General features: G+C 45.1%; 1 protein-coding gene across 1 annotated transcript in view; it reads left to right on the forward strand.

The window, feature by feature from the left end:
- The first annotated feature begins 7,033 nt into the window (after positions 1-7,033).
- jpt1b (Jupiter microtubule associated homolog 1b) overlaps positions 7,034-23,205 on the forward strand; it is a 78,798-nt gene continuing 62,626 nt past the window's right edge. Inside the window, exon 1 of the mRNA XM_063030848.1 lies at positions 7,034-7,190. Coding sequence (XP_062886918.1) covers positions 7,135-7,190 — 56 coding nt within the window. The 5' untranslated portion in view covers positions 7,034-7,134. The remainder of the gene's footprint in view (positions 7,191-23,205) is intronic.

A 23,205-nucleotide genomic window follows, 5' to 3' on the forward strand; every position in this document is an offset into this window, starting at 1 on the left:
TGTCCTGGCTGACCTATTGTCTCAGCTTGCTCCTGCCCCACCAAACTCATTTCTGCATACCTCGACACGGTTTTATCACCCCTTGTTCAATCCCTTCCGACCTATGTTCGTGACACTTCTCACGCTCTTAAACTTTTCGATGATTTTAAGTTCCCTGGCCCCCACTGCTTTATTTAACCATGGATGTCCAGTCCCCCATCAGGAAGGTCTCAAAGCTCTCCGCTTCTTTTTGGATTCCAGACCTAATCAGTTCCCCTCTACCACCACTCTGCTCCATCTAGTGGAATTAGTTCTTACTCTTAATAATTTCTCCTTTGGCTCCTCCCACTTCCTCCAAACTAAAGGTGTAGCTATGGGCACCCATATGGGTCCTAGCTATGCCTGCCTTTTTGTTGGCTTTGTGGAACAATCTATGTTCTGTGCCTATTCTGGTATCTGTCTTTTGCTTCCCTCGCTTCTTAAAAAGTAGAGTGACATTTGCAATTTTCAGTCTCTTGGAACCATTCCAAAATTTAGTGACTTATGAAAGATACCTTCAAAATGTTTTTTGGCTACTTCGTTCAGGACCCTGGGATGTCTTTCATCTTGGTCAAGTGATTTATCCACCTTCAGACCTTTCAGCACCTTCTCCTCAGCAATAGTGACTACACTCAGATCTGACCCCAACACTCTTGAATTAGCCATGGTGCTTTCTACAGTGAAGATGGACACAAAATAGTTCATCCAAGATTTCTTTGTTCTCCATTACTACTTCTCCAATATAATTTTCTAGCAGCCCAATGTCCACTCTTGCCTTTCTTACACTTTATATAACTGAAAAAACTTCGTACTCTCTTCATTATCAGCTAGCTTACCTTCGTGTTTTATCTTTTCTCCTGTTGTTGCTTTTTTAGTTGTTTTCTGGTTTTCAAAAGCTTTCCAACCCTCTAACCTCCTGATAATTTTTGCTATATTATATGTCCTCTTGTTTGCTTTTATGTTACCTTTGACTTCCTTTGTCAGCCACTGTTGCCTTATTCTTCCTTTAGAGCACTTGGGATGAAAACATCCTGTGTGTTCCAATTATCCCCAGAAACTCCAGCCATTGCTGCTTTACTGTCATCCCTGCCACGATCCTCTTTGAACCAACTTTGGCTAGCTCGCCTCTCAAGCCTCCGTAGTCACCTTACTTAACTGTAATACAAATGCATCTGATTTCAGCTTCTTTCTCTCAAGTTCTGTCATATTATCATCAGTGCCTTTGAACTTTGTATTAATCAATTCTGGTTCATTACTCACACCAAATCCAAAACTGCCTTTTCCCAGCTGAGCTCAAGCTGCTACAAATTTCTTCTCTTAAGACTCAGTTCCAGCCTAGCTGATCTGCATATTGAAGACCTGTAGTAAACTATAATGTGGTAAACCATATATATATATGTTGTAACTGGGTTACCTGTCTGGACACGCCCCTCTGCTGACTGCCCCTGTGGCTCCTCCCACAGACCCCTGAATAAAGGTGATTTCGCACTGCTCCTCCCCCTCAGACCAGGGGCAGACACTCAGCATGCTGGAAGTCATATTTTACTGCGAATAAAAGTCTTTCAGTATTTAACCTACTTCAGTCTTTTGGAGTTATTGATGGTGCATCAAGACCCCATGACCACTGTACCATTGCCTTTCTTACATATTTTTTTCTATTTCTTGCTGTAGTTTGTACCCCACATCCTGGCCTGATGAGAACTCCCATGAAGGTCCTTTTACCCTTGCAATTTTCCAGCTCCACCCACAAGTATTCTACATCTTCTGATCCTGTCACCTCTTGCTAAGGATTTGATTTAATTTTTTTAACCAATGGAACTGCCCCCCGCCCCCGCTCACCTGTCTGTCTTTTCAATAGGATGTGTATCCTTGGATGTTTAGATCCCAGTTGTGATCTTCTTTCAGCCATGACTGATGCCCACAATGTTATACCTATCAAATTCTAACTGTGCGATAAAGCTTATTTATCTTGTTTCATTCAAAAGTAACACCTTCAGTCCGATATTCACCACAACATTTTTCAAATTTGTCTCCACCTTATCCAAAGTTAAATTTTCATTCCTATCTAAACTTTGTCTTTTTTTCCACTCTTCCCTTTTACTTTATCCATACTTTTCCAAATGTGTCGAACCCACCCCCTTCTATTTGGATAAAATTATATTCATAATTTTAAGTATGCAATTTACCAAAACCATGGAACTAGCATACTGTCTTTTTAATTTAATTACCATGTGTCAGTTACTTAATTTATGTCTCATCTACACAGTTATTAAGCAATTAGTCTATCTGAGTGGTTGAAGGAGGATTAAAGAGTTAAGGGACCTCACTGGTCTTCTTCAAGGACTCACAAGTCAAAGCCCTCAGGGTCCCACTCCTGCATCGGACACTCCACTTCTGTTCACTGTTCTGCCCAATAATCCTGTCAACAGTAATCACAAGAAAATCTGCACATTCTGTAAATCCAAGCAACGCACAGAATGCTGGAGGAACTCAACAGGTAAGGTAGCAAAATGGAAACAGTCGACTCTTTGGGCCAAGACCCTTCATCAGGACTGGAAAAATATATGAGAAGGCAGAGTAAGAAAGCTGGGGGAGGGAGGGGAGGAAGAAGCACAAGGTGGCAGGTGATGGGTGAAACCAGGAAAGGGGGAAGGGTGAAGTAAAGAACCGGGAAGTTGATTAGTGAAAGAGATAAAGGGCTGGAGAAGAGGTAATCTGATAGGAGAAGGTAGAAGACGATGGAAGAAAGGGAAGGGGGAGGAGCACCAGAGGGAGGTGATGGGCAAGTAAGGAGATGAGGTGGGAGAGGGAAATGGGAATGGGGAATGGTGAAGGGGGCAATTACCAGAAGTTCGAGAAATGAATGTTCATGCGATCAGGCTAGACGCTACCCAGATGGAATATAAAGTGTGCTCCTCCACCCTGAGCGTGGCCTCAGCGCAGCAGCAGAGGAGGTCATGGACTGACATGTTGGAATGGGAGCGGGAAGTAGAATTGAAATGGGTGGCCACCAGGAGATCCCATTTTCTTCTGGCAGACGGTGCATAGGAGATCAGCAAAACGGTCTCCCAAGCTACATTGGGTCTCACCGATATACAGGAGACCACACAGGGAGCACCAGGAACAATAGATGACCCAACAGACTCACAGGTGAAGTGTCACCTCATCTGGAAGGACTGTTTGTGGTTCTGAATGGAGATAAATACCAGTAGGGAGATCAGTGGGGAGGGACAAGTGGACAAGGGTGTCATGCAGGGACCGATTCTGCAGAAAGTGGGGGGAGGGAGAGGGAAAGGTGTGCACGTAATCTCCTACAACTTCTGCCATCTCCAGTAGGACCCCGTCACCAAGCACATTTTTCCACCTCTCCGCACTTTCCGCAATGATAGCTCCCTACACTACTCCCTTCTCCATTCGTTCCTTCCCACTGATCTCGCTCCTTGTAGGCTGACCGAGTGTCACATCTGCCCCTACACCTCCTCCTTTACTACCACCCAGAATCTCAAACAGTCCTTCCAGGTAAGGCAACACTTCACCTGGGAGTCTGCTGGGGTCATCTACTGTAACCGGTGTGGCCTCCTGTATATCGGTGAGACCCGATGTAAATTGGGAGGCCGCTTTGCTAAGTACCCACGCTCCATCCGCCAGAAAAAAGTAGGATCTCCTGGTGGCCATCCATTTCAAATTCTACTTCCCGTTTCCATTCTGACATGTCAGTCTGTGGCCTCTTCTGCCGCCACAATGAGGCCACACTCAGGTTGGAGGAGAATCACCTGAAACAGTATTCTTTCTGGGTAGCCTCCAACCTGATGGCATGAGCTTCCAGTAATTGCCCCCCTCACCATTCCCCATTCCCATTTCCCTCTCCCACCTCATCTCCTTACTTGCCCATCTCCTCCCTCTGGTGCTTGTCCCCCTTCTCTTTCTGCCATGGTCTCCTGTCCTCTCCTGTCAGATTCCCTCTTCTCCAGCCCTGTATCTCTTTCAGCAATCAACTTCCCAGCTCTTTCCTTCACCCCTCTCCTCTCCCAGTTTCATTTATCACCTACTGCCTTGTACTTCTTCCTCCCCTCTCCCCAACTTTATAGCTGTGACTTCTCTTTTTTTTCCAGTCCTGATGAAGGGTCTCAGCCCGAAACATCAACTGTTTATGCTTTTCCATAAATGTTGCCTGACCTGCTGAGTTCCTCCAGCATTTTGCGTGTGAAGCCTACTGTTGCTTTAACCCAGTCCCCAGATCTTCAAAGACACATTTAATGGCAGAGAAATGTATGCAATATACATCCTGAAATGCTTTTTCTTCACAACCATCCACGAAAACAGAGGAGAGCCCCAAAGAATGAAACACTGTCAAATGTTAAAACCCCGAACTCCTCCCCCCCCAGCTCCCCCTCCCGCGCGTAAGCAGCAGCGAGCAACAATCCCCCTCCCCCACCGCCACCGAATGCTCCAGCGTGAGCAAAGCAACAGCTTGCCGTTACCCCAAAGACTTTGTGTTTCACCTGGTATACCACATACTCTCTCTCTCCCTAATAAGGCAGAAGGAGGAGTCTCTGTTTTCACAGCAAGCGGGGAGTCATAAAAAACAACTCGCTGGTAAACACCTTACACTATTTGCCTCTGCCACTACCCCTGGCAGTGCATGCAGGCATTAAACACCTTACGCTATTTGACTCTGCAACTACCCCTGGCAGTGCATGCAGACTCTCATCGTTCTCTGTGTAAAACTTGTTCTGCTTACCTCCTTTAAGCTTATCCAAAATGCCTGCCTGGTGGCTTTTATAGACTTTTTCTACCCCTCTCATCTAAAATGCCTGCCTGCTAGCACTTCCATACATATAGACCCTACATTTTCTACATTTCAATGTAGCAAATAGGGCCATTGCCAGGGTCTTGACTTCTGCCATTTAAAATAAACAAAGGCACCAGTGTAATAATTGCTAAATTCACCGATGACATGAAGAAACAAGTTATGAAGAGGATATAAGGAGGCTACAAAGTGAGAGAGTAGGGAAAGATCTGACAGATGGAGAAAACTGAAGGAAAAGGTGGAGTTGTCCTTTTTTGAAAAATACGAATGCATCACATCTACACAGTGAGAGATTGTAGAGGGGTGTGGCACCACAAGGAATGATTTGCAACAGGCTACCATGCAAATAATTAGGAAAGATAACAGGATGTTTTGCTTATTGCGAGAGGAATTAAAATCAAAAACACGAAGGTTAGACTTCAGAAATGTCTCCTTATTTCAGGATGTAAAAACAGTGTATACTGATACTTAACATAGGTGGTTGTCTTATAAAGCAAGATTGGACAGGAAAGGGTGTATCCACTGGAGCTTAGAAGAGTGAAAGAGGACTTGATTGAAAGAGGGGATTCTACAAAGTGGAAAAGACAAGGCTGTGATAGATGTGAAAAGGCTGTTTTTTTTTCTTGTTCAGAAGTATGGGATGACCATTTAAGTTGAAGATGAGGTGAAAGTTTTGATTTCAGAGGGCTGTGTACTAAGTCCCCTCCTTTACTCCCTGTATACCCATGACTGTATCACCACCCATGGCTCCAATCTGCTAATTAAATTTGCTGACAACACTACATTGATTGGTCTAATCTCATAATAACGAGGTGGCCTACAGGGAAGAAGTCATCTCCCTGACACAGTATCAACAAAACAACCTCTCCCTCAATGTCGCAAAAACAAAGGCGCTGGTTGTAGATTACAGGAGGAATGGAGATGGGCTAACCCCTATTGACATCAGTGGATCTGGGGTTGAGAGGGTAAACAGCTTCAAGTTCTTCAGCATCCACATCACCAAGGACCTCACATGGTCTGTACACACCAGCTGTGTGGTGAAAAAGACACAACAGCTCCTCTTTCACCTGAGACGGTTGAGGAAGTTTGGTATGGGCCCCCAAATCCTAACAACTTTCTACAGGGGCACAATTGAGAGCATCCTGACTGGCTGTATCACTGCCTGGTATGGGAACTGTAGTTGTGAACTTCCCATGACTCAGGACATTTACAAGGACAGGTGTGTAGAAAGGCCCCGTAGGATCACTGGGGACCCAAACCATCCCAACCACAATCTATTCCAGCTGCTACCATCTGGGAAGCGGTACCGTAGCATTAAAGCCAGGACCAACAGGCTCCGGGACAGCTTCTTCCACCAGGCCATCAGATTGATGTGTACTCTATATTACATTGACTGTTCTAATTATTATAAATTACTATGATTGCACATCGCGATGGAGACGTAAAAATTTTTATTCCTCATGTATTTGAAGGATGTAAGAAATAAAGTCAATTCAATTCAATTGTGAGTGTTTATTGAACTCTCCCTCAAAACACAGTAGTTATACAAATTTTTGATAAGCAAGGGGTGAAACGTATCAGGATCCAGAGAGGGGCGGCCATTATTTCCAATTAGGAAATACGGAATGCAAACAACCCGTCGTGGCCCTCGGTACACAATGTTTCTCATTTAGCTGAAGTGAGGGTTGAAATTTACCGCTTAGCAATTAATGAAATCACAGCAATTAAAGTTCTGCACAATTAACAGGAAATCAACGTTATGGTTCAGCTCTAGTTAAGAACAAGGCTCGTTGCTGATGGTGTTTCGGTTTTAAATAAATATTATTAGATGTAGTGTATAAACTGTGTCCACAAACAAACCAACACACGGCTGTTTTTTTCAGAGGTGTTCAGTGTAATTGAAGTCATGCAGCGGGAGTTTGATGGGACAGAGCAGAGGATTAGTGTTGTCCCGAGAGCCGGCTTGTCCCTGGCCGTGGCCACTCTACCCCTTTGTCCGGTGCTGTCAACGCCGGGGAGACGCGCCCGTTTAACTCATTACATCATCTCATCTCGAACAAAGCCCGCGCCGTCCGGCCGCCCCCCGGGCCATGACTGGCATCACCAACAGCCAATCGCCGCTTGCAAGACCGCGTACGGCTGGCCCTACCTGCCAATGGGAGAACGGGAAACGCGGACTCCGGCGCTCGCGCCAATCAGAGCGCACGAGGTTTATAAATAAAGCCGCGGCGGACGGCGGAGCGACCGGTAACGGCACAGAACGGGACGGCAGGGTAGGGCAGCAGGGTGACTGCGGATCGGCAGACATGACCACCACGACCACCTTCCAGGGCCTGGACTCCACGGGACGCAGCAGTTCCAGGTATTGCTACGGAGGGTGGGGAGAGACTGCCGGGCTGCTGTTGCCCTGGAGATGGGATTGTTCGCCTCAGCGCTGCGCTTCCCTTCCCCACCCCACCCCTCCGGCTCGGCGATTCGGGCCGCCTCACCCCCCCAAGAGCGGGTCTCATCGTCTGCCCGTCCAGCAGGAGGTCCTGACTCCCCTCCCCTCCCCACCGGATCCGCGATTCGGGCCGCCTCAACCCCCCCCCGCCCCGCCCCCCCACCCCCAGAAAGGGTCTCATCGTCTGCCAGTCCAGCAGGAGGTCCTGACCCCCCTCCCCACCCGGTCGGGTCTGGGCGTTGTTTCCTGCTCTCCTCCCTCAGTGAGAAGACGGAGCTGCATTGTTAATATCGATCCAAGCCGTCTTCCTTGGGGCGGACGCGATTTGTGCAGGTTATATCTATAACTGCTAATGGTACTGTACCCGGGTATTGGGCGACCACTGCTTCAGCAATTGCGAGTACATCTTTAAAACAACGCTGCAGCAGACTTGACATTAACACTAATTGGGTAAAAACGAACCGTGCTGTAAACCTGTGGAAAGCTAACTGTAATAACGGCTCCTTGTGCACGTAATGAATACGGTTGGTGCTGACAATGGAAACCATCTCGGCAAAATTCTGACCATCTTTAAATCGTGTTTTTTTAAATAAAGCTCTCGTGCTGCTTATGTAGCCGGTGACTCTTGGGTTTGTGTGGAGCTTACCGATGACCAACTCAAAATTCATGAAATGGCCCTGTTCCAGACCAATGGGTGGGTCCGTCTTTCATTGTCTATTAGTGCAAACCTGCAGTACCGTATTCAGACGCATCCAGCCACATTTGTTCGGCATATTTTAAGCGGCTGATTGCACTCGTGGTAGATCGGAACCCTGAATAACTTTATTAATTAATGTCTACATTATTGTACATGTAACGGTGGTGTTTGGCTGAAAAGCTTTGGGCTCGCTTTGTGCGCTGCCTAGGTGTTGGCCAAAAATCAGTCTGCTAATTTGCTTGTAAATAAGCACTTAATTAAAGATTGTGACTATGCTTTACTGAGTTTCATTGTGGATTTAATATCCAGGCTCAGTAACTAGAGAGGTTATTGGTTACTAGGAATTGCAGACTAACAAATATGATCGTACTTTTTGAAGGAGAGAAAATTGGAACTACTGACTTATTAGCATAATGTTATTAGTAGGGAAAAGTCTGGGATCTAAAATGGATTTAATAATGGAGTACCTAGAGAAGAATAGAAGATTGAATGATTGACATGGATTAATGAAAGGAACATCACATGTAATTGGAGCTCTTTATGGATGTAGCTAGTAGAATAGATTAGAATAAATGTGGGATGTGACCTATAAATATTTTCACAAGTTTTCAAAAGGGTCCCATTCCCTCTCTTTATACTGGCTATCTCCCCTCTCCACTGCATCCTGATGTAGAGTTTTGACCTGAAATGTTGACAGTTCCTTTCCTCTATGGATACTGCTCTACCAGCAGATAGCTTGTATTTGCCATAGGGTGTGTGCAGTGAAGATTATAAGATTGGTCTAGAGATGGCGCATCTGTTGCGGGAATTGGCAGTAGATGCTTTCATCTGCTTAAGAGGTTATTAAAGGCAGTTGGAAAGAACACAAAGGAACTGTGTAGCTCTACATTTTGCAGTTTTCAAATTCCTTTTTTGGCATTATTTCTTGCTGTCATCAATAGGATGGCTTCATCTACAGCTCATCCCCATAGCAGCCTGGGCCGATCCTTTCCTTTGTCTTATCTGTCCCTCCTCACAGCCTCCAATTTAAAAAGGAAACTACTTTTATTTCCCAGCTGTGAAAGGTCTTCAAAACTGAAATTTTACCTCCTGTCTCTTTCCACAGATGTTGCCTGATCTAAAGATTATTTTCAGTATTTCCTGTTTTATAAATTTTTAGGTAGTGGCTTGTACTGTTGCTGTTCTTGCCTTGAGTGCAGCCGCTCCCGTAATAGAAGATGAGCAAGCTTCTAAGATTGGAGAAGTAGTGATGTAGGTTTAGAGATTGCTGGGATATTGTGGGGGAAGGGGGTGGGTATTGTAACATGGAGAAATTTGAAAACCAGGATGAGCTTGATGAAATTCGGAACAGCTCTGTGAGCATAGACCTTGATACAAGTTAGGATATGACGGCAAGAGGGAGACTAAAAAGCTGGTTAGGTGATGCCACAGCATCAACAGACATAAAACAATTACAGAACTTTTGCTACTTAGGAAGCTGGGTGACATCAGATGGCAGGTGTGACATGGACATCAAAAGAAGAATAGGTATGGCAAAAGACACTTTTACAAGAATGAAGAGTATACTGACCAATACTAAGCTAGGCATGACAACCCACCTTAGAGTACTGAAATGCTATGTTTATCCAGTTATGTTATACTGCTCAGAATGTTGGACAATATCTAGTAACATGAGGAAACAAATTGAAGCAGCAGAGATGTGGTTTTTGAGGAGAATGCAAAGAATATCATGGAAGAAACAAATATCTAACGCGGATGTCATGAACAGAGCAAACACAAAGAAATAATGTATGAGATCATGAAAAGGCAACGGAACTTCATTGGACATGTGATTAGGAAAGAGGAGTTAGACTGCACAGTAAATATGGGAAAGATTGAAGGGAAGAAAGCAAGAGGAAGATAAAGACAATTGATGATGGAGACAGCAGCCAGCAAACTGGAAATGGATACCAATGAATTGATCCACTTGACCCGAAACAGGCATGTGTGGGCCATGGCAGTCCAAGCTCAAACTGGGCATGGCACCTGATGATGATGGTGACAGCAGTCTCGCACTCAACATCTACAAAATGAAAGAGCTGATTATTGACTACAGGAGGAAGAAGCCAGGGTGCTTGAGCCATAAGACAAAGGAGTAGGATTAGGCTATTCGCTTAATCAAATCTGCAGCACTATTCCATCATGGCTGATTTATTAACCCTCTCAACCCCATTCTCCCTGTAACTTCTGATGCCCTTACTAATCAAGAACCTTCCACCTCCATCTGGATCCCACCACCAAACACATCTTCCCTCCCCCTCCCCCCACTTTTTGCTTTCCACAGGGATCACCCCCAATGCAACTCCCTTGTCCATTCATCCCTCCTCACTGATCTCCCTCATTGCATCTATCCTTGCGAGCAGAATAAGTGTTTCACCTGCCCCTACACCACCTCCCTCACTACCATTCAGGGCCCCAAACAGTCCTTCCAGGTAAGGTGACATTTCACCTGTGAGTCTGTTGGAGTCGTATACTGTGTTTGGTGCTCCAGGTGTGGCCTCTTGTATATCAGTGACACCCGACGTAGATTGGGAGACTAGGAGAACAAGCGGGATCTCCCAATGGCCACCCATTTTAATTCCACTTTCCATTCCAATTCCACTTCCCATTCCCATTGTGATACGTCCATTCCATGGCCACCTCCAGTGTTGTGATAAAGCCACACTTGGGTTGGAGGAATAACATCTTGTATTCCATTTGGGTAACCTTCAACCTGATGGCATGTACATTGATTTCTCAAACTTCTAGTAATGCCTCTGCTCCCACTTCACCATTTCCCATCCCCTTGTCTCTTTCTCTTGTTAGCTTCACCGCACACCGCCTCCTTCTGGTGCTGCTTCCCCGCTTTCTTCTTTCTTCCATGGCCTTCTGTCCCTTTCCCCAATCAACTTCCTAGCTCTTTGCTTCATCCCTCCCCCTCCAAGTTTCACCTATCACCTGGCATTTCTCTCCCCTCCTCCCACCTTTCAAATCTACTTTTCAGCTTTTTTCTTCAATCCTGCCGAAAGGTTTCGGCCTGAAACGTCAACTGTAATTCTTTACATAGATGCTGTCTGGCCTGTTGAGTTCCTCCAGTGTTTTGTGTGTTGCTTGGATTTCCAACATCTGCAGACTTTTTCTTCTTTGTAATCAAGAACCTATCAACCTCTGCTTTAAATATACTCAACGCCTCGGCCTCCACAGCCATCTGTGTTAATGAATTCCACAGATTTAGCACCCTTTGGCTAAAGAAATTCCTCCTCATCTCTATTCTAAAGGGATCTTTGTTTTCTGAGGTTGTGCCCTCTGGCCTTGGACTTGCTCACAATAGGACTCGTCCTTTCCCCATCCACTGTCTAGGCCTTTCAATATTTACTAGGTTTCAATGAGATCTCTTGGCATTCTTCTGAACTGCAGCGAGTACAGGCACTAGAGCCATCATACATAAACTGTTTTGTTCCAGGAGCATCCTCTGGATGTTCCAATACCAGCACAACTTTTTTTGGATAAGTGGCTCAAACCTACTCCCAATAATTCCAGTTGCAGTCTGACCAATGCCTCACAATACTCAAGGTGAGGTCTCACCAGTGCCTTATGAAGCCTCAGCATTACATCCTTTTATATTGTAGTCCTCTTTTAAATGAATGTTAACACTGCATTTGCCTTTCTCACCACCTACTCAACCTGCAAATTGCCTTTTGGGGAATCCTGCATGAGGATTCCCGAGTCTCTTTGCACCTCTGATTTCTAAATTTGCTCCCCATTTAGAAAATGGTCTGCACCTTCACTCCTTCAACCAAAATGCATGACCATACACTATATTCCATCTTCCATTTCTTTGCCCATTCTGCTAATCTGTTGAAGTCTTTCTGCAGACTCCCTTTTACTCAACAAAACCTGCCCCTCCACTTATCTTTGTATAATCTGCAAACTTGGCCACAAAGCCATCAATTCCATCATCAAAATCATTGATATATAATGTGAAAAGTGGTCCCAACACTGATCCCTGTGGAACATGCTAGTCATTTGCAGATGGTCAGAAAATACCCCATTTATTCCCACTCTTTGCCTCCTGCCAGTAAGCCAATCTTCTATCCATGCTAGAATCTTTCCTGTAATATCATGTGCTCTTACAGTGTTTAGCAGCCTTGAGTGTGGCACTTTGTCTAAGGTCTTCTGAAAATCCAAGTTTCCAGCCTTCACTGTCTATGCTGCCTGTTATTTCCTCAAAGAATTCTAACAGAGCTTAAGAAAACCATGCTGACTTTGGCCTATTTTATCATGTGCCTCCAAGTACCGAAAACCTCATTCTTAATAATGAACTCCAACATCATCCCAACCACTGAGGGCAGCCTAACTGGCCCTCAGTTTTCTTTATTCTGCCTCCTTCCATTCTTAGAGTGAAGTAGCATTGCAATTTTCCTGTCCTCCAGATCCATTCCAGGATCTAGTGATTATTGAAAGATTACTAATCAATCTCTTCAGGTGTAGTCCATCTAGTCCAGGTGACCTATGTACTTCGAGACCCTTCAGCTTCCTAACCACTGTCTCCTTGGTAGTAGTAACTGCACTCGCTTCTGCCCTGAGACTTAAGAATTTCTGGCATATTGCAGGTGTTTTCTATGGTGAAGAGTGATGCAAAATTAAGTTCTCAGTAGTCCACATTAAGGGAACAAAGCTTGAGAGGGTCAGTAACTTTTCATTTCTTGATATCAACGTTGAGGATCTATCCTGGAACCAGCACACAAGTTTCTGTAGATTGGCATGTCACCAACAACTGTGAATCTATAAAAGTTTCTCAATGGAGAGTATCCTAGTTGCTTGCATCATGGCCTGATATGGAAACACTGATGACCAGGAATAGAACATGACATAGATAGGAGTAGATATGAGGTCTTGAAGAAGGAGTATATAGGGAGTTAGGAAAGAAGTTAAAAAGCAGGACCTCAACGGTGGTAATCTCGGGATTGCTGCCTGTGCCACAAGACAGAGAGGGTAGGAACAGGAAGTTATGGCAGATGAATGTGTGGCTGAAGAGTTGGTGCAGGGGCAGGGGTTCAGATTTCTGGATCATTGGGATCTCTTCTGGGGAAGGTCTGACCTGTACAAAAAGGACGGGCTGCACCTGAACTGAAAAGAGACCAATATCCTGGCAGGCAGGTTTGCTAGAGCTGTTGGGGAGGGTTTAAACTAGTTTGGCAGGGGGATGGGAATCAGAATGTGAGTGCAGAGATTATGGTAGAAGGACAAGGACATGATGCTGCTTCCTGCACGCATGCTGAGCTCACTGACTTCATTAACTTTGCCTCCAACTTTCACCCTGCCCTCAAGTTTACCTGATCCATTTCTGACACCTCCCTCCCCTTTCTTGATCTTTTTGTCTCTATCTCTGGACACAGCTTATCTATTGATGTTTACTATAAGCCTACAGACTCTCTCAGCTATCTGGACTATTCATCTTCATAGTCATAGTCATACTTTATTAATCCTGGGGGAAATTGGTTTTCATTACAGTTGCTCCATAAATAATAAATAATAATAGAACCATAAATAGTTAAATAGTAGTATGTAAATTATGCCAGTAAATTATGAAATAAGTCCAGGACCAGCCTATTGGCTCAGGGTGTCTGACCCTCCAAGGGAGGAGTTGTAAAGTTTGATGGCCACAGGCAGGAACGACTTCCTATGACGCTCTGTGCTGCATCTCGGTGGAATGAGTCTCTGGCTGAATGTACTCCTGTGCCCACCCAGTACATTATGTAGTGGATGGTAGACATTATCCAAGATGGCATGCAACTTGGACAGCATCCTCTTTTCGGACACCACCGTGAGAGAGTCCAGTTCCAGCCCCACAACATCACTGGCCTTACGAATGAGTTTGTTGATTCTGTTGGTGTCTGCCACCCTCAGCCTGCTGCCCCAGCACACAACAGCAAACATGATCCCACCCTGTCTCTTGCAAAAATGCCATCCCCTTCTTACAATTCCTCTGTCTCCACCGCATCTGCTCTCAGGATGAGGCTTTTCTTTCCAGGACGAAGGAGATGTCTTCCTTTTTTAAAGAAAGGGGCTTCCCTTCCTCCACTATCAACTCTGCTCTCAAACACATCTCCCCCATTTCACGTACATCTGCTCTCACCCCACCCTCCTGCCACCCCACTAGGAATAGGGTTCCCCTTGTCCTCACCTACCATCCCACCAGCCTCCGGGTTCAACATATAATTCTCCGTAACTTCTGCCACCTCCAATGGGATCCCACCACTAAGCACATCTTTCCCTCCTCTTCCCCCCCCCCCGGGCTTTCCACAGGGATCGCTCCCTACGTGACTCCCTGGTCCATTCGTTTCTTCCCCCCCCCCACCCCCATCCCTTCCCACCGATCTCCCTTCTGGCACTTATCCATGTAAGTGGAACAAGTGCCACACATGCCCTAACACTTCCTCCTTCACTACCATTCAGGGCCCCAGACAGTCCTTCTGCCAATCAACTTTCCAGCTCTTATCTCCATCCGTCCCCCTCCTGTCTTCTATCATTTTGGATCTCCCCCTCCCCCACCCACTTTCAAATCTCTTACTATCTCTTCTTTCAGTTAGTCCTGATGAAGGGTCTCGGCCCGAAACATCGACTGTACCTCTTCCTATAGGTGCTGCCTGGCCTGCTGCGTTCACCAGCATTTTTTGTGTGTTGCCTGATGATATGTGTTCTGAGTTGGTGAGGAAGGACAGGCAGGGGACAAAACATAAGTATAGCCAGTTAGAGGGGTTGAAATGTGTGTATTTCAACGCTAGGAGTATTAGGAATAAAGGAACTTAGAGCATGGATCAGTACGTGGAACTACGATGTTGTGGCGATTACTGAAACTTGGCTGGAGGAAGGGCAGGATTGGCTGACGCAGAATCCATCTCTGAGGCATTCCACAAACTCCCTTTCTTGGGGACCAGTACCAACCTGATTTTCCCAGTCTACCTTCATGTTGAAATCCCCCATAACAACCGTAGAATGACCTTTATGACATGTCAATTTTAACTCTTGATTTAACTTGCACCCTATATCCAGGCTACTGTTTGGGGGCCTGTAGATAACTCCCATCAGGGTCTTTTTGCCCTTAGTTTCTCAGTTCTATCCATACTGACTCTACATCTCCTGATTCTATGTTCCCCCTTGCAAGTGACTGAATTTCATTCCTCACCAACAGAGCCAACCCACCCCCTCTGCCAACCTGTCTGTCCTTTCAATAGGATGTATATCCCTGAATATTCATTTCCTAGCCCTGGTCCTCTTGCAGCCATGTCTCTGTTATTCCCACAACATCATACTTGCCAATTTCCAACTGAGTCTCAAGCTCATCCACTTTATTTCTCCGTGCATTCATATATGATACTTCTAATCTATTTAAAGTAATACTTTTACTCCCCTCACCTTTCACATTAATTCCTATTGCACTTGGCCATACTCTCCGATCCCTTCCTGAGCTTTCTGCCCCTTTAATTCTGTTGTCTTTCTTAACTTATTTTCTCTTTCCCTTTTAACTCTGTTCTTATATTTCCAGTTCGTCCCCTTCCCCCCACTACTTAGTTTAAACACACCCGTGTAGCAGTGGTAAACCTGTCGACCAGAATGCTGGTTCCCTGTCTGTTAAGATGCAATCTGTCCCTTCTGTACAATTCATCCTTACCCCAAAACAGATCCCAGTGGTCCAAGAATCTAAATCCCTGCCTCCCGCACCAGCTCCTCAGCCACACATTCAGATCCTCTATCTCCCTGTTCCTGCCCTCACCAGCACAAGGAACTGGAAGCAAACCGGAGATAACCACCCTGGAGGTCCTGCTTTTCAACCTTCTGAGTTCTCTGAAGTCACGCTGCAGAATTTCTTTCCTCTTCCTCCCGACGTCATTTGTGCCGACATGCACCACCACTTCCGGCTGTCCACCTTCACCTTTGAGGATGCCCTGCAATCGGTCTGTGATGTCCTGGATCCTGGCACCAGGGGGCAACACACCATCTTTAAATCCTGCCTGTTGCCGCAGAAACCCCTTTCTGTGCCTCTCACTATTGAGTCCACTACTACCACGGCTCTGTCTGACTTCTGTCTCCTCGGCTTTGCTTCAGCACCAATTTTTGACTCGCAGACCTGTCCGCCTCTCAGACTGGCAGTGTCTTCTGTCCCAACAGCTTCCAAGAGGGTGAAACTGTTAACAAGAGGTACATCCCTCGGGGTCTCCTGTACTCCAAGCATCCACCCCTTCCTCATCGTCGCACCCCCCCCCCCCGGTATCTTCGGTATAACGATCTTGCTGTAGGTCCTGTCCAAAAATTCTGTGAAAAGGACCTTGATCAGGGTGAGATCAAAATAGAACATGCCTGTGTGCTGGACAATGTAGAGATTAAGGAAGAAGTAGTGTTGGATCATCTTAAAAACATCAAGATGATAAGTCGCCAGGGCTGGATGTGATATACCCCAGGTTGCTGTGGGAAGTGAGAGAAGAGATTGCTGGAGCAGTAGCTATGATCTTTGAATCCTCTTTGGCTGCAGGGGAGGTGCCGGAGAATTGGAGAATGGCAAATGTAGTTCCCTTGTTTAAAAAAGGTAATAGGGAGAATCCTGGGAACTGTAGACCGGAGAGTCTTGCGTTGGTGGTCTGCAAACTATTGGAAAGGATTCTTAAGAATAGGATCTACGAGCACTTGGAGAAGTGCAGTCTACTCAAGGATAGTCAACATGGCTTTGTGAAGGGAAGGTCGTGCCTCACGAGCCTAATTGAGTTGTTTTTTTTTGAAGAGGTAACAAAAGAAATTGACAAGGATAGGGCAGTAGATGTGGTCTACATGGATTTTAGCAAGGCATTTGACAAGGTCTCCCATGAGATACTCATCCAGAAAGTCATGAGGCATGGGATCAGTGGAACCTTGGCTGTTTGGATAAAAAATTGGCTTAAATGGAAGAAAGCAGAGGGTAGTAGTGGAAGGAAAGTATTCTGCCTGGAGGTCGTTGACTAGTGGAGTGCCACAAGGATCTGTCCTGGGACCCCTGCTCTTTGTTATTTTTATAAATGACCTGGATGAAGAGGCGGAAGGATGGGTGAGTAAGTTTGCTGATGACACCAAGATTGGAGAAGTTGTGGATGGAGCTGTAGGTTGTCGAAGGTTACAAGAGGATATAGACAGGATGCAGACTTGGGCAGAAAAGTGGCAGATGGAGTTCAATCCTGATAAGTGTGAGGTGATGCATTTTGGAAGGACAAACCAGAAGGCTGAGTACAGGGTTAATGGTCACTTAAGAGTGTGGATGAACAGAGGGACCTTGGGGTTCAAATCCATACCTCCCTCAAGGTCACTGCGCAAGTTGATAGGATAGTTATGAAGGCCTATGGGATGCTAGCCTTCATTAATAGGGGGATTGAGTTTAAGAGTAGAGAGGTCATGTTGCAACTCTACAAATCTCTGGTGGGACCACACTTAGAGTATTGTGTTCAATTCTGGTCACCTCATTATAGGAAGGATGTGGAAGCTATGGAGAGGGTGCAGAGGAGATTTACCAGGATATTGCCTGGATTGGAAAACAAGTCATAAGAGGCAAGGTCAGCATAGCTGGGACAAGGTGGATGAATTAAAAGTGCAGATTGTTATTAATGAATATGATATAGTTGGGATCACAGAGACATGGCTCCAGGGTGACCAAGGATGGGAGCTCAACATTCAGGGATATTCAATATTCAGGAGGGATAGACATTAAAGAAAAGGAGGTGGGGTAGCATTGCTGGTTAGAGAGGAGATTAACGCAATAGAAAGGAAGGACATTAGCCGGGAGGATGTGGAATCGCTATGGGTAGAGCTGCGTAACACTAAGGGGCAGAAAACGCTGGTGGGAGTTGTGTACAGGCCACCTAACAGTAGTAATGAGGTTGGGGATGGTATTAAACAGGAAATTAGAAATGCATGAAATAAAGGAACAGCAGTTATAATGGGTGACTTCAATCTACATATAGATTGGGTGAATCAAATTAGTAAGGGTGCTGAGGAAGAGGATTTCTTGGAATGTATGCGGGATGGTTTTTTGAACCAACATGTCAAGGAACCAACCAGAGAGCAGGCTATTCTAGACTGGGTATTGAGCAATCAGGAAGGGTTAATTAGCAATCTTGTCGTGAGAGGACCTGTGGGTAAGAGTGACCATAATATGGTGGAATTCTTCATTAAGATGGAGAGTGACATAGTTAATTCAGAAACAAAGGTCCTGAACTTAGAGGGGTAACTTTGAAGGTATGAGACGTGAATTAGCTAAGATAGACTGGCAAATGACACTTAAAGGGTTGACGGTGGATATGCAATGGCAAGCATTTAAAGATCACATGGATGAACTACAATAATTGTTCATTCCAGTTTGGCAAAAGAATAAATCAAGGAATGTAGTGCACCCGTGGCTGACAAGGGAAATTAGGTATAGTATCAATTCCAAAGAAGAAGCATACAAATTAGCCAGAGAAAGTGGCTCACCTGAGGACTGGGAGAAATTCAGAGTTCAGCAGAGGAGGACAAAGGGCTTAATTAGGAAAGGGAAAAAAGATTGAGAGAAAACTGGTAGGGAACATAAAAACTGACTGTAAAAGCTTTTATAGATGTGTGAAAAGAAAAAGATTGGTTAAGACAAATGTAGGTCCCCTACAGACAGAAACAGGTGAATTGATTATGGGGAGCAAGGACATGGCAGACCAATTGAATAACTACTTTGGTTCTGTCTTCACTAAGGAGGACATAAATAATCTTCTGGAAATAGTAGGGGACAGAGGGTCCAGTGATATGGAGGAACTGAGGGAAATACATGTTAGTATGTAAGTGGTGTTAGGTAAATTGAAGGGATTAAAGGCAGATAAATCCCCAGGGCCAGATGGTCTGCATCCCAGACTGCTTAAGGAAGTAGCCCAAGAAATAGTGGATACATTAGTGATAATTTTTCAAAACACTTTAGAGTCTGGACTAGTTCCTGAGGATTGGAGGGTGGCTAATGTAACCCCACTTTTTAAAAAAGGGAGAGAGAAACCGGGGAATTATAGACCAGTTAGCCTAACATTGGTGGTGGGGAAAATGCTCGAGTCAGTTATCAAAGATGTGATAGCAGCACTTTTGGAAAGCGGTGAAATCATCGGACAAAGTCAGCATGGATTTGTGAAAGGAAATCATGTCTGACGAATCTCATAGAATTTTTTCAGGATGTAACTAGTAGAGTAGATAGGGAAGAACCAGTGGATGTAGTATATTTGGATTTTCAAAAGGCTTTTGACAAGGTCCCACACAGGAGATTAGTGTGCAAACTTAAAGCACAGGGTATTGGGGGTAAGGTATTGATGTGGATAGAGAATTGGTTGGCAGACAGGAAGCAAAGAGTGGGAATAAACGGGACCTTTTCAGAATGGCAGGCAGTGACTAGTGGGGTACCGCAAGGCTCAGTGCTGGGGCCCCAGTTGTTTACAATATATATTAATGACTTGGATGAGGGAATTAAATGCAGCATGTCCAAGTTTGCGGATGACACAAAGCTGGGAGGCAGTGTTAGCTGTGAGGGGGATGCTAAGAGGATGCAGGGTGACTTGGATAGATTAGGTGAGTGGGCAAAATCATGGCAGATGCAATTTAATGTGGATAAATGTGAGGTTATCCACTTTGGTGGCAAAAACAGGAAAGCATTATTATCTGAATAGTGGTGGATTATGAAAAGGGGAGGTGCAACGAGACCTGGGTGTCATTATACACCAGTCATTGAAAGTGGGCATGCAGGTACAGCAGGCGGTGAAAAAGGCGAATGGTATGCTGGCATTTATAGCAAGAGGATTTGAGTACAGGAGCAGGGAGGTACTACTGCAGTTGTACAAGGCCTTGGTGAGACCACACCTGGAGTATTGTGTGCAGTTTTGTTCCCCAAATCTGAGGGAAGACATTCTTACCATAGAGGGAGTGCAAAGAAGGTTCACCAGATTGATTCCTGGGATGGCAGGACTTTCATATGAAGAAAGAATGGATGAACTGGGGTTGTACTCTCTGGAATTTAGAAGATTGAGGGGAGATCTTATTGAAACATATAAAATCCTAAAGGGATTGGACAGGTTAGATGCAGGAAGATTGTTCCCGATGTTGGGGAAGTCCAGAAGGAGGGGTCACAGTTTGAGGATAAAGGGGAAGCCCTTTAGGACCGAGATTAGGAAAAACTTCTTCACACAGAGTGTGGTGAATCTGTGGAATTCTCTGCCACAGGAAACAGTTGAGGCCAGTTCATTGGCTATATTTAAGAGGGAGTTAGATATGGCCCTTGTGGCTAAAGGGATCAGGGGGTATGGAGGGAAGGCTGGTACAGGGTTCTGAGTTGGATGATCAGCCATGATCATACTGAATGGTGGTGCAGGCTCGAAGGGCCGAATGGCCTACTCCTGCACCTATTTTCTATGTTTCTCTTCGGCGTGTAGAAGGATGAGAGGGGACTTGATAGGGGCATATGTACAAAGTTAAGGGAGGGAAGTTTAGGAGAGACAGCAGGGGTAAGTTTGTTTTTTTTTTATTTACACAGAGGGTTGTGGGTCCCTGGAATGACTTGCCAGGGTTGGTGGTGGAGGCTAAAACATTAGGGGTATTTAAGAGCCTCTTGAACAGGCACATGGATGAAAGAAAAATAGAGGGTTACGGGGTAGTGTGGGTTTAGTACTTTTTTTAAAGGAATATATGGGTTGGGACAACATCGAGGACCGAAGGGCCTGTACTGTGATGTAATATTCTAGTGTCTAGAACAGGCTGCAGAAAATGGTGGACACAGCCAAAGCCCTCCCTACCATTGAGTACACTTGCATGGAGCACTGCCATTAAAAAAACAGCATCCATCCTCAAAGACTCCCACCACCCAAGCCCTGCCTGCTTCTCACTACAACTTTCAGGCAGAAGGTACAGAAACCTTGGGTCCTGTACCAATAAGTTCAGGAGCAGTTATTACCCTACAACTGTCAGGCTCCTGAACTTGGCATGGATAACTGCATTCATCACTTCATTCAGTACTTGAAAACAGATTCATTTCAAGGGCTGTTTATGCTTCATGTTCTCAGCTTAATTGGTGATTGTTAATCTTTGTTTAGAGCCAGTTGTTAAGGATAAGGTGATGGAGTACTTGGTGACACAGGACAAGATGGTATAAAGTCAGCATGGTTTCTTTCAGGGAAAATCCTGCCTGATGAACTTGTTAGAATTCTTTGAAGAGGCTACAAGTAGGATGGATAAAGAGGATGAAGTGGATGTTGTGTATTTGGACTTTCAGAAGGCCTTTGACAAGGTGCCACATAGACTGCTTACCAAATTAAGAGGCCATGGTATTACAGGAAAGTTACTAACAAGGTTAGAGCATTAGCTGATTGGTAGGAGGCCGTGAGTGGGAATGAAAGGATCCTTTTCTGATCGGCTGCCAGTGACTAGTGGTGTTCTGCAGGGGTTGGTGTTGGGACCACTTTTTATGCTGTATATAAATGATGGAATAAATGGCTTTGTTGCCAAGTTTGCAGATGATACAAAGATTGGTGGAGGGGCAGGTAATGTTGCGGAAACAGATAGGATGCAGAGGGGCTCAGACAGATTAGGAGAATGGGCAAGAAAGTGGCTAATGAAATACAATGTTGGAAAATGTATGGTCATGCACTTTGATAGTAGAAATAAATGTGTGGATTATTTTGTAAACGGAGAAAATCCAGGAATCTAAAATGTGGTGGGACTTGGGAGTCCTTGAACACCCTGAAGGTTAACTTGCAGGTTGAGTCGGTGGTGAGGAAGGCAAATGCCATGTTAGCATTCATTTCAGAGGTCTAGAAGAGCAAGGATGTGATGCTGAGGCTTCATAAGGCACTGGTGAGGCCTCACCTTGGAGTATTGTAAACAGTTTTGGGCCCCTCATCTTAGAAAAGATCTGCTGGCATTGGAGAGGGTCCAGAGGAGGTTCACAAGGATGATTCCAGGAATGAAAAGGTTATCATACAAGAAACATTTGATGGCTCTGGGTCTGTACTCACTGAAATTCAGAAGAGTAAGGAGGGATCTCATTGAAACTTTCAAATGTGGAAAGGCCTGGACAGAGTAGATGTGGAAAGGATGTTTCCCATGGTGGAAGAGTCTTTATCAAGAAGGCACAGCCTCGGAATAGATGGCGTACTTTAAAATCGTGGAGAAATTTCTTCAGCCAAAGGGTGGTGAATTTGTGGAATTTGTTGCCACATGCATCTGTGGACGTTGGGTGTATTTAAGGCAGAGATTGATAGATTCTTGATTGGACATGGCATCAAAGGTTACGGGGTGAAGGCCGAGAACTGGGGTTGAGGAGCAGAAAAAATGAGGATCAGCCGTGATTGAATAGCGGAGCAGACTCAGTGGGCCAGATGGCCTAATTTTGCTCCTGTATCTCATTTCTTTTCCTGTCAATGACTGCAAGAAAATGAATTTCAAGGTAGAATATGGTAACATCTATGTACTTTGATAGTTTGCATTGAGCTTTGAACATCTGAATAGCGTCATCTGCTATCCAGTGTTGAGGGTCAGCATGTAGGTGAGGAACCATAGTAAACGAGTGTTACCAGAGGTATGGGCAGAGAAGTTATTACTGGTGATGCGCTGACTGTGACTGGCTCTGAGTAGGTGATTATATTCTCATTTGGCAGGATATCATTGAACAAGAGTACATTTGCAGGTACTGAAATTTAGAGCAAAAACTAACTGCTGTAGTATCTCAGCAGGTCAGGCAGCATTTGTGGAGGCAAAAGGATGATTGACGTTTCAAACTGAGACAGTGAATCAGGATTTGGTGTACAGAGGGAAAATGGTGCAGAAGAGCAAAGGTGAGGGGGGGGTAAAACATGAGTGGAAGTAGATTGGTCAGTGAAGTGGAGGGAAAAGTACAATGTTGAGACAAGCTGATAGTTAATAGGTGGAAATATAAGGGGAGGGAATGGCAGATGGAGCTGAAAGGGAGGGTGAAGACAGTCTGGCGGGTGATGGAAATGGGCCCTGATGAGATGGGAAAGATGGGCTAAAGGAGAAGAAACTTCAGTAATTATGTGAGTGGGTAGGTGGAATGTGGGGTGGAAAAGGCAATCAAACAAAAATACTTCAGGTGGGCTAGTGAAGTGGGAAGGGAACAAAGTTACTGGGGGGGGGAAAAAGAAAATTCATTGCTTATACCTCTGGACTGTAAGCTATCTAAAT

Source organism: Mobula hypostoma, chromosome 22 (assembly GCF_963921235.1).
Source record: "Mobula hypostoma chromosome 22, sMobHyp1.1, whole genome shotgun sequence".
Lineage (NCBI taxonomy): Eukaryota > Metazoa > Chordata > Chondrichthyes > Myliobatiformes > Myliobatidae > Mobula > Mobula hypostoma.